The sequence below is a fragment of the Lissotriton vulgaris genome, chromosome 7 (assembly GCF_964263255.1).
Source record: "Lissotriton vulgaris chromosome 7, aLisVul1.2, whole genome shotgun sequence".
NCBI classification, from domain to species: Eukaryota; Metazoa; Chordata; class Amphibia; order Caudata; family Salamandridae; genus Lissotriton; species Lissotriton vulgaris.
Window position 1 is genome coordinate 1350804409 of NC_141695.1, and position 12902 is coordinate 1350817310.

General features: G+C 41.8%; 1 protein-coding gene across 2 annotated transcripts in view; it reads right to left on the minus strand.

The window, feature by feature from the left end:
- Positions 1–224: 224 nt before the first annotated feature.
- VKORC1 (vitamin K epoxide reductase complex subunit 1) overlaps positions 225–12902 on the minus strand; it is a 33699-nt gene continuing 21021 nt past the window's right edge. Inside the window, exons 3-4 of one of the 2 annotated variants that reach the window (XR_015297595.1) lie at positions 4365–6081; positions 225–1658 (exon numbers count right to left, since the gene is read on the minus strand). Coding sequence is in view for 1 of the 2 variants with exons in the window: in XM_086932024.1 (XP_086788150.1) it covers positions 5855–6081 (227 nt within the window). In the remaining variant the exon portion in view is untranslated. Of the gene's footprint in view, positions 6082–12902 lie in introns of both variants that reach the window. The other variant, XM_086932024.1, reaches the window with a different exon arrangement.

Below are 12902 nucleotides of genomic sequence, written 5' to 3' on the forward strand. Positions count from 1 at the left end.
TGAGTGAAGGCTTCACTCAACTCAGACTTTCTTCCTTCCAAAGTCATCAAAATGAATACCAGTTTCGACTGGGTAATACTAATAGTAATAATAACAATAAACACTTGCACTAAGTAAAGTACTTTGCATAAAAGCACTGTACACATGACAGATTACATTACTACAGCGGATTGCAGTAATAGTGGTGAGCAAATATAATTGTTAAGAACTTGTGACGCAGTAACTGAATGCACTCATTTAATTATACAGTATTCGGTTATAAAGCACTGAAAGGTAACAGTAGCTAAAACATTCTAAAAAACAAACACTGATGATAACAGAAACCGTATTAAAATCATACATTTCATAAACACACTTTGTTCTAAAACATCTGCAATGCATTCTTATTTTCTTTCACTCGCTCAGTCATCGATGTTAAAGCAAAACAGATCCTCCTTGCCACACTAAGGGCAACAAAACTCTGCATTACATTTTTCAGAACACAGTATAGGAAAATCCGAGTTTTTGTGAGGACACCTTTTTTGGCATATCAAAATACAAGAGGTCCGGTACAGATCTGGCTACTTCGCAGCACTTAAACATTGACTGACCAAAATTTATCAAGCTGCAGCTGTAATATCATACATCCTGTTGATCCTGAAGAGACAGAGGATTGAACCATTGTCTGAAGTACTGCATCGCCCGGTCTTCTTTTTGTTCCACGTGCTTGAGTTATGAGACCAGAATTAAACAGGGTCAACGTCAAGGATGCCAAAGGACACCCATACAGCTATATCACCAATGCTATACTCATTCTCCAAGGTAAGACCCGCACTTGTTTTGGTCAGATGATCCATGTTTCAGCGCCATTTTACATTTTTTTGTTTTGTTCTAAACCCTGCTAAAGGTTACCTTGAGGCAACGATCTAGGCAAAAGCAAAACAATTAACAACTCTGCTTCTATAGGTTGGTGAAGTAGGCCCCTGACGAACATCTGGAATGATAAGAATTGTAAAAAAAAAGTAGTGCAACATCAAGAGTAACAACATCTGAATTCCCTGAATTCCCACAGTCACTGGTTCAACTATTATTAAATTAAAGAACAACCAGGCAGAACAAAAGCTCAGTGTAACACAGCTTCAATCGGTTCAATAAAATCCCACACCTTGTGAAACCAATAGTAAGCTCAGGTTCCAGACAGGAAATGGATTTAGATGCCAGGGACGTTTGGGGATGCAATGTAACCTTAACGTAGTCTACAGTGAAACGTGGAGACCAGACAACTAGCCCATGCGTTCTCTACGTGAGAACATATTATGAATCTTGGCAAAAAACATTTAATTTCCTGGTGCCTCAGTTGTCCAATCTATCAGAACAAAAATTAAAGTTACAATCTAACCCCAAATCCACTTTATAAAAATATTGGACGTTTAACTCCGAGCTGGATTTTTCTGCCAAAATGCTACTGATGAGTGTTTGTTTCAGGGCATCAGAAAAGTATTTTTTTTTACTTTTTCTCCAGCCAGCACAAGTAGTGGCTCCAGAAATCTAACAATGTAATGGCAGTACACAATTGTCCCTACTTTGGCGCTTTATTTGATTTTACATTACAAATGTTGATCTTGCTAAAGGGAACGCCAATATGTTTTGTTGTTTGGTCTGGTCTCGACTGCCATTATCTACTTTACAAACGATATATGTTATCCTGAGCACTCTGTCTGTCGATTCAAAGAATAATTTTGACACTTCAGGTGGGTGCCCTGGTCGTCGCACGTAGCCTTAACGTGCCTTAAAAACTGTAGTGTATATTGACCACGCTTTAAACATGAAATGGATAAACCAGAAGACTCATGCTTTTTTTCACCTGAAATTCCCCAGGAGACCGCAACTCTACATGTTGCCTAAAATTCATAAGGATCCTTGGAGACCTCCTTTCAGACCCATCGTCTCGGCCTGTGGGTCGATATCAGAACCGATTGGCAAGTTTGTCGATAAGTTTCTACAACCATTGGTCCAGAAAGGCGTCACATACATCAAAGATACCACTGCGTTTTTGAACATGTTAAAAAGTGTCAAACTATCACCTGACAAGACATATTGGCTATGTACAATTGACGTTGTAGCCTTGTATACTTCAATTCCACACAAAGAGGGCATTGAAGCTCTGGAATGGAGCTTATTGAATAGTGACTTGGAAGACTACCAGAAAGTCCTGATATTGGAACTGATGCAGTATGCTCTGTATCACAGTTACTTCGAATGGAACGGTGTTTTTTATAATCAACTCAATGGAACATCTATGGGTTTTGGGGGGGCCCCCTCATATGCGAACATTTTTATGCAGAAGTTTGAAAATGATCATATTTTGTGCAAGCATACTTGGATTGAAGGTCTCACCATCTTCAAGAGATTCATTGACGATATTTTCCTAATCTGGTGCGGTTCAAGAGAATCATTGGAAGAAAATATCAGAGTACTAAACGTTCAGAATGAAAGGATTAAATTTACGCACACAATATCCCAGGATTCAATATCTTATTTGGATGTATTCGTCAACATCGCTAATCATGAGATCACAACGAGCGTGTTCCACAAACCCACGGACAGAAACTCAAGCTTACTTTTCCAAAGCTTTCATCCTGAACCACTGAAAAAACACCTGCCATTTTCGCAGTACACTCGACTAAAACGTATAACCTCTGATGGAGAACAAGCGAAACAAGCAATCTTGCAACAATCAGTTAAGTACAAAAAACGAGGGTATCCTAACGACATTCTTATTCAAGCCTCTTCTAAAGTTGATAAAATCAACAGAATTGATTTATTGACACCTAAAAACAAATCGACCATGCAAAAAACAGTGTGCGTATTGAAATATTCTACTGATGCTTCCAAAATCAAAAGAATCATCAATAAGCATTGGCACTTGGTAGAAAATGAGCCAGACTTGAAGAACATATACAGTGATCGAGTAACTTTCGCCTACCAAAGATCTAAAAACTTGAAGGAATTGCTCAACACTCCCAACAAAGAGAAAAAGAACTGGAAGGGAATGACTAAATGTTTTAACTGTATCCACTGTAATAATGTCATCTGTGGCAACACTTTGATGCACCCCACCAAAGGTTTTCCCATTCAACTTGAGCATTCCGGCAACTGTGACACCTCAAATTGCATATACTTGATAAAATGCCCATGTGGCAAGGTTTATGTTGGTCAAACGGAGCGGAAAGTTAAAGTCAGAATCACAGAACACAAAAGCAATATTAGGCTTAGCAACCTTAAGTCAGCTATATCATGTCATTGGAATGAATGTCATCACCAAATATCACAGTTAAAATTCACGGTTCTTGAAATCATCCATCAGCGCCCTGACATGGATCCAGTCAAACAAAGACTTAAAGCAGAATATTTTTGGATGAAAAAACTGAACTCAGCCCAGCCCATCGGGTTGAACGACCGCATAGAATATGCGTGGGTCTTATGATGCATCGACTTGATTTTTAAATCCTGGTCTCCTTTATGAACTTGTTCAATTGCCTTGATATTTTGCAAATTATATTGTTTGTTTTTGTGTTTTTGCTATGACTTAAGCCCTCTTGGATTAAATTAGGCACGTTATGTTTATGTTCGTTTATCGCATGCGCTAAGCGTCTGTTTTTCATGTTTGTTTTGATGCCTCTGTACTCAGTACATGTGACCGTTAAGCTGCAACGTGATTGGCCAAGATCGCGATCATGTGACATGCAGTTTCCCTATTAGCTTGCAGCTTGTTAGACTATGGTTTTAGAGCAGACTCCCGTAGAAGCGTTCTCGCGCGTTTAAACATGTAAGTTTCTTCACTTGTGAGCTGTTTTGCGAGCGTGTGCATATTCTAGCCTACTGGTAACGCGTAAGATTTTCTCACCTTTCAGATGGTGGAGCCTCCTTTAGCTCGTTGATTTATGCATTGAGTCTATCTTTTCACAGTTGAAGCTTGGGCTGTATTGGGCTTTGAAGGCACCCTCTTTTTCCGTTTTCTGCGCTAGTGTCAGTTTCAGCTATGTGTTTACCTTTTTTGGTTGAGTAGGCAGGGTGACTAATTTGGTCCTGTTTGTTTTCCCTTATGTAGACCCCCGACGAAGGGTCTTGGCTATGGTTTGACCCGAAATGCATTGGGTATTGTGAGATGTTGAAAACTTTGGATGAATTCAATCATTGGACAACATAAGATGTGATTATGTTGTGAACATATATCAACAGCAAACGTTGATCTAGTAATCAAAAATTGAAAACAATATGAACTGCAATTAAAAGTTTATAATGCAACGAGAAAACAGTGTTTTCGTGTGAATTTGGAGTGCCCCAGTCTAGGAGTTAGCGTCTCTAACCCCAACATACACTACATTATCTACTTTACCCCAGACAAATCCATTATATACAATAAAGGTTACAAAATAAATATTTTTAGGTGCCAGGGAACTGCTGCCCCTGCCAAAAATGTTGCCTGTAACTCCTCTATCCATAACTATTTCCTTGCATTTAGTTTGATATAATCTGTAACTTTGAGCATGAATTAGGCTAAAACCTCAGCTTTCATGGTCCTGCCATAATCAGTGACAGACTATATTGTGTGTTAGACCCCAATGGATACAGAGGGCCTGATTTAGAGTTTGGCAGACGGATTACTCCATCACAAACGTGACGTATTTCCCATCTGCCCTATTAAAATGTATTCCCTTTATATCCTATGGCACATGTAATAAGTAAACGGGATAGCGGTTACGTTTATGATGGAGTAATCCTTCTGCCAAACTCTGAATAAAGCCAAAAGTTACAAAACTGGACGCTTGGAAGTACCATAATTAAATACTCGATAGGAAATGGGCTGTGAATCCCCCCAAAAATGATTAAATCTCAAAGGAAATTAGATTGGAAAAAACAGCTTCTTAAAAAAGAAAAATGGGACAAATGTAGGGGGAGGTGGAACGGAGTATTTAGGATAGTGAAATTATCTGCTGTCATTGGCCTATGTTTACATGGCACATCTTCTGACAAGAATAAAACCGCGTAGCTAAGTCTGATTAAACAACAGGTGCCTATGTTCAAGCTGCTAAATCTGAGAAAGGAGGAAAAAAGACACAGAAGTGCGGGATAGTATGCTTCAAAACAAGAGAACAAAAGGAATGGTCATTAATACAACAACGTTTGAATGCCCCTTTATGGGAAGCACATCTCCTTCCACGGCCATCGCTCCCTCACAGATAAATGCGAGAATAATAATAATTATTCATTGCAGAATCCTTTTTTTTTAGCAGCTCCAATTTTAGTTAAGTCAGGATATTAAAAACATTTCCTGTTTTAGGTGCCAATGTCGGCTGTGGTGATCTGTGATTGAGGTAGATATTCACAAGAGTCAGTTTAATTTCACTTTGCCAAGAATGTACTCATTCCAGTATACAAAAGACCAAGCTTTGGTAGCATTCCCCAGAACAGCGGATATTCAGCCTTCCTTACTAGGTATATGCAGACTTTAGCATAGCATTAATTATTCTACCTAATAACTTAAAGTTACCAAGAAGAGACTGAAGCGAGGAAGGGCGGAATTTGTCCCCCTAGCAAAGTGGAAGCTAGGTTCCATGAAACCTAATTTTGCTTGTGGTGTAAAGAGACTGCACCTCTCCAGCCATTCTCCTGGGTTCCACTAATCCAAGTTGTATGGTAACTGTGAGTGTTATAGCAATGTAATCAGGTGCAACACTGGATAAAGCAAGCTTGCATAATAGTTATCAAGGAAGGCACTAGTCTTCTCTTACTTTAACCAGTTTCTCCTGTGCTTTTTGACCAGATGATCATCTATTGTGAGATGTTCTCAGACCTCCCAGCTCATATTCCTTTACTTATTCTTGTATTTTCGATCAGGTTTTCCAGTCGCTTTGAGGTATCCAAGCCTCTTGTAATTCAGGAAGAAGAGTGTGAAGTTAAGGATGTAGGTAGTGATGCAGATCACGCAAAAGTCATCCAGCACAAAGAAGAGGATGTACGCCAGGTAGAGCGATCCAGCGAGCGACACCACAGATGTACTCAAGAGGGTGACAGCTGCCCCAGTTGTCCGTGAAAAACCTAAAAGAGGGGACAAAAAAGGATTCAGTTCACTCATTAGAGAAAAGAACAAGATATATAAAGTCGTCCATGATAACAGTGAGGGTCTCCTCAATATGGATGTCTATTCCAGGGGTCTACAGTAGCTTGCGCAGCACTCAAGTGAGGCAGCTCTCCTGAACAATGTTTGCGTGACTAGATACTATGAAGCAAAAGGGAAGTGACCTATTCTGTTTCATTGAGTGGTTGAAGATAGTGAAAAAGGGCTCTCTTGGAGACAAAAAAAAGCAGATGTGAAACTAAATCATGCACTAGCAAAGCCAAAAGGTCCTACCTAACATATTTTTTAAAGCCTGCAGCGGTGAAAAACTGAAGCACATTGCATCTATGAGATAAATAATTTAATGTGCAATGATTCGGTTTACTTTTGAGATATAAAAAACGGTTTCTCATGCTTGGCATTCAACAAACCAAAGGAGGTGGAATGAAACACCAAGCAGCCAACAGCGCGTAGTCAGAAAGTATTACTCCTTTGGGTGAAGCCAAAGCGCACACTAATCGAATTTTAAAGGATTAGTAACAACAGGTCAGATAGACAGCTGTGCTGTCAAGCTACACCAAACAGTGCAAGAATACGGAGGAACGATAGTTACTCTTACATATCTTACATCCAGACATCATATTTACAACTATTAGTAAGAGCATACACATGGTTCATCAGCAAGGAACACTGCTGTAAGCTAATACATTTGTAATTTAAATAAAAAACGACCAACACAAGGTGTATCTTTTAAATCCAAGTAAAAATGGCCGTATAATAGGGGATTTGAGTGAAGGAAGGCCAGTTGAGATGTCTGGCTCTGGCATGGCCCTTATTGTGGATTCTGAAAACACATCAAATCAGAGTCCAGCATCCCAAGCATTGCCCTCCTCCATCTCCAACACAGGCTTTCTTATAATAGTCAAATAAATGTCCTCATAAATGAAGGCCATCTGGCAAATATACTAAGTATGGGACTATAAATGGGTGTTAACAGCATCTGAAGGGATGGTTTTCTGTTTGATAATTTTCCAGTGAAACTGCAGTTTAAACGAAAAACGATAAAACAAACGCATCAAATACATTCAAGCTGAACTCTCCGAATGTGTCCTATAGAATGCCTGTAAATAGACCTGGAACTCCAGGACAACCATTTGGACAATATATTTAATTGAAGTCATTGGTATGATGGGCTCCTGCTGAAATGGCTTTTGTTGCTAAGTCAAGCTAGCCCGTGACATTAATTATACAAATACATGGCTCTGTTTTCCATACACTAATTATGTACGCGGTCACGTAATTTTGCGTATTATGCCATGTCATTTTCTGACTATTTTTTATCATCCAAATATGAATTCTATTGTGACTAGAATGTTATTTACATAGTTTCAAATGTACTTGATATGTAATCAACGTGACAAGAATGCTCTTAAAACACAGTATATTATCTGAAACATAGTATACTAATTTATGATCTGAACAACAATTTAAAAGCAAAGCATTGTTCTTTGATACTGAGCTGGGGAAAGAAAAACATATTGTCCAGTGTTTAAACTGCAGACCCTCGAACTGTGGGGAACTGGGATGAAATCGTCATTTCCCCCATGACCAAATAGTGTGATTCTAGGCAAATCATTTTACTTCACTATATACCATGCTGCTTCGCTGTCAAAGTTTGGAGCACTTTAAAGTAGTCACGTTCAAAATGTATTCTATGCACAATCCTCACTAACTTGATCTAAGGCTGCTTCCTATTTTATAACACTAACAACACATACAGTTCACAAGACGAGTTGGACTGCCTCTTAGTTCACACGCAGCAGTTGTGTCAGGGCGGGTTATGTGGAGCAGAAAAGGGAATTCTTAAATGCAGGCTCATGTTTATAAACTTAAGAATTTTAATAATAGACACTATGAAATATAATGGAATCTGTTGCATGATTTACGCACCAAATGTTTTGATTTGTTTACTTTAGGTTTTGTTTCAAAGCCAAACGCCTGCTATTATTCTGGATCAGATGTGAATACAAATCTACAGTCCTACCCACCTCTTGCCACTGCCAAACACCAATACGGTGGCAAATATTTCTACTGTTTAACCGTATAATGTACTGGCCTCTTTGAACACAATGATAATATTCTAAGTTACTAATTCTGTTATTTGTATAGCACTAATGAAGTCATCGTGGCGTTTTACATGAAACAATAGTTACAAAAAAGATGCAATTTTGAGTGCAGAGAACTGGGACCCTGATAGCCAGGTTCCCATTACCAGCATCCTTTCCCTTAAATTATAACACGATTGGCACAACTTCGGAACCCCCTGTAAGTCCCTAGTAAATGGTGCCCCTGGTACCTAGGGCATTGGGACTGAAGAGGTACCCTTCAGGACCCCTCGCCAAGGCGATGCTAGCTGCCACTGCAGCCTGCATGCCTTGGAGCAGACAAAATCGACAAAGTCGACATGGCACCCTGCCTAGTGCCTTGTCCAAGCAGCACTACCGAGGGTATTGGTAAGTCACCCCTCTAGCAGGCCTTACAAGCCCTAAGGCAGGGTGCACAAAAACACAGGTGTGGGCATATCTGTATGAGTAGATATGCCCCTTCAATATTTACGTCTATTCTTAATATTGTAAGTGCCAGGGAAGCTTCGGAGAGTACATAGACTGGAATCTCGACAACTTGAGTTCCCCAGGAGTATTTGGTACCATATAACTCCTCTTAATAAACCTACACTGATGCCAGTGTTGAATTTATTAAAACAGGTTTTCAGGCGGCACCTCTGAGGTGCCTTCTGAGTACATATCAACCCTGGTGTGGTCTCTGACTGGCTTTTGGCAGCCGGCCACCACCAGACATGTTTTTGGAACCTGGGTCGAGAGCTTTTGCTGTCGGAGACCAGAAACAAAGTCCATTCTAGGCACAGGAGCCACACCTTCTCCCCAGGAAAGCAAAGTGCTTAACAGGAAACTTTTAAAGGTCTTGCCCCCTTTGTAATGCAACCCCAGCCTCTGCTGCTAGCAGCAGATGGCAGCCCCCAGTTCAAACCCCCTCTTCTGGTGGGAGTACCAGTGGGAAAACTAGGTGAGAATATGAGGTGTGCCCTCCTTTGCCAACTCCACCCATCAGGTGCTGAAGGTGAAGTGAAGCACAATTTTCAGTGCCCATCATCTTCAAGATGGTGGGACTTATCCAATCAGGCCTAGAGCTATGCACTCCTCCCACAGGAGGGTGACATAATAGAGGGTGTTGACACTTAAGGTAAGGAACGCATTGGTCCCTACCGGTCACTCCCATGTAACACCCCTAAATCTAGTATTTAGGTGGCAACCAACTCCTGACGACTTAAGAAGAGCTGGACACTACAACGCCGCCCTACCAGTGAAGACTGCAGACACCAACTGACTTGGCCTCCGCCATACTGGGTTGTCTGCAGCCCTTGACGAACCGGAGCAGTAAGATGACCCGACCTGCAACTCAGCGACCTCCAAAGCCTTGGGAGAACTGCCTGACTTCAACAAAGCTCAAGATCTCTCACGGACAACTGGCCTGTCCGGATGAAACCAACTTTAAGGAACAAAGAACTCTGCCCTGAGGAACCATGAAACCACTGCCGAACAAAACTTGGCACTCGACGCCCACGGCCCAAGTCCAATGAAGGTTCTCCAGCACTTCTGAGCAAGAGTCCAGCGTAGGCTGATCCCTGCTGTATTCCACCCCGATGCCTGCATCCTTAACTCGAAGACTCTCCCTGACCGCAACATGCCCAGTAAGACTTTTCAGATGCCTGTGGACACCCCTACACCCAAAGCCCCATGCTCAGAAATAGATCTTTGATCTTGTTTAAATTCCCTTTTAAGATGGCATGCGGTTCGGTATACAGCTCTGATCGGCCCAAGGCTACTGCAGTTTTCCATATACAACTAAGCCATGGACTTCTTAGCCTGTTGGACCTTCAGTTTTCAATTCAGCAGAGCAATTACCCATCAACTACACTCTCTAACATTTATGCCTGATCAAGCCTTTCAGATTTACCAATGATACATAACTTACAATCTGGCTGAATAGGCAGGCTCCTATGTCCGTACTGACTTAGAAAGAGGAATTATCTGGAAGGGCCCCACCAATGGTTGGCCAACATCCACCTTAAGCTCTGTGCTGGCAACACGGAGCTGCAGGTCTTACACAAAAATGCTGCTCACTGGACAGTACCCTGTTGCCTCACTGCAAGGAGAGCACCACCCAATACCTGCTCTGAAAGTAAAACGCTCCTCTAGATCACAAGGCATTATTGATGAGACATGTTAATGCAGTGGTTAAGGCTTACTTCCATTTACTCCACCGTGGCAGAATCCAGTCATTAAGCCATGCATCTGCGGTCCCAGCTTGCGTTCTTTCCAAAACAGAGAGTCAGTATACTGGGTAGGTGTGCTTACTTACAGGCAACCCTATAGTGAGTGTAGAACTTCTTATCCAGACAGTTTGGAACCACCGAGTAATTGATCACACTTCAAAGACTCTGAAAGAACTGTACTTGCAGACTGCAGAAGAAATGGTTCAATTTAAAGACCTTTGTATGACCCTAAAGATCTATTATGGGCGAGTAAGGTCTGAACTTTCTAATCTCATGTGGCCATAAATTCCAGTCTGCTCTTTGCACTCAGAAAATGTGTTCTTTTTAAATTTTCTCCAGCTATATATTCTGTGTGTCAAGAGAGCATGTGTTAAACATTTGGTCCCCATGCTCTAGAAAAACCTGAACCTGCATCTTAGAAGAATTGAGAATTACTTTGGTTTCATAAAGAAATTTAAAGTGTGTTTACTTCGTTAATTTTGAACTCCTTTGCGATTTTCTTGTCTTGGAGCCAAGAAATCTCACCGATACCTGTGTAATTTAAAAATTAAATCAAATCACATTTATAGTAAGAGTGGATGCAATGAAAATAGGATTTGGCTGGATTACAGTAAGGGAAAATTTAGTATTGGAGAATTATTATTTTTTTAATCAGCGTTGGGGGACTCCTTATAGCTTTTATTTTAACACCAAAGGTAAGTTGTTGCTTTACTTTGAAACATTTCCAAAGCAAAGCATGAAATTACATCTAGATCGGGGTGGTGGGAATTAGTTAATAGCGTGCCAGCGTATGTCCAGTCATAATAAAACCAGAGTATACAGTACACATATTACTGTACGCATTTAGCAATCTTGAGTGTGGCAAATAAGAGTTAGTTTAGGTATCGTCTAAAAGAGATGGGCCTTACATTACATCAGCAAGATAAAGAATGAGGTCAGGGTTCTAAGATCAGGAGACAAAGAGTTCCACACTAAGGAGGCTACAACTTAGAAGGGCTGTGTTCATGCTGTTGGGGGTTCTGGTTTTGGGATTTTCAAGTAGACTAGTTTTATGACTTGTTAGACCACTTTAGCTGTCCAAGATGGTTATCCCCAAATTAGAGCAGGTCATTTTCGTGGAAGTCATTGTCGACTAAATCGACAACTTTTGAAATGGATTCTGGCCAAAATGGGTAGCTACAGTAGATCACCTAGAACAGAAGTAATGCAGTTGAATTAGGTTGAATAATGAATTCATTTTGATGCAGACTGCAGAACTGCTATGAACAAAGCCTGCGATGTTTGATTGGCTCCTGCCCATGATGTGTTTCGAAAATCGAGTTTGGTGATATCAAGGGAATGAACAGCTGCTTTAACTAATCTGGGGGTAGAAGGTGCCATATTTTCTACAGGGGTGGAGATTAACTTTGCAGCCTCCACCATCTTGTTAGTATGGATGAGAAGTGTGAGGCCCAGGTCCAAGAGTAAAGTCAAGGGATGTGGCTGAGGGGGGTTAGGGTGGTAGAGAATCCTTACAGTTTTAAAGAGTCGAGGAGCTTGGGATCAAATGTACTTTTAAATTAGTTTGAGAGTGGAAATTCAGTTTGTTTTCTGGTCATTTAGGAGAGGAAAGTTATCCTTCCATCCCTGTTTCTAAATAAGACAGGCAGTTTCTTAGAGTGCCATGGTTTACGTTTTTGATTTTTTTTTTTTTTTTACAAGTTGCAGTACTCTGCATGTTTTAATTATAGTGGTCGTGTTGGACCTGGCCTCGTGGCGTGGTTCCCCCCGATCCTCAGCGCCCGTTAGCTCAGCCCCGCACCCAGAAATCCCTGGTCGTCCTGTCCATGTCCGCCCAAACGCCGACGACCAGCCCCGGCATACCCCCGTAGTCCTCCCCGGCCCTGCGCGCCAGACCCTGCATGGCCCCATAGGCCCACCGGCAGCCATTTCCCCTTCCCGAGATCCCCGACTCCCTGGGCTTAGCATGACCCCCAGCCCCAGCGACACTCAGGCTCCAGACACGCCAGCCCCCGCTGGGAGGGTGAGGGCTCCCCGAGTGAGATAAGACAGGGAGTTTCGATTACACCTCCGGCCTCCCCTGAGAGACTGGTTTCTGTCACACCTCTGGCCATCCCCTGGGAACTGGTTTCGATCGCACCTCTGGCCTCCCCGAGTGCTGGCTCCAAACCCTGCTGGGCGTCTGGGAATTCCCGGACTCATCCTCAAAGAGATCAAAGGGCCAACCGCCGGACCTCACCAACGACCAGCCCCCAAGGCCTAAGACCTCCGCCCGCGAGGGTCCGAATCTCCGAGACTCTACGATCCCTCGATCGCTTATATATGAGTGCTGATTCCTTTTTCTGTTCATAAAGAACTTGTTACTGGAAACCTACGGTGTGGTGTCCGTTCGTAAGTGTGGTGTGTTCTCAGTGTGTACGATTCATTACTCGAGGTCCTCCCGGGTGG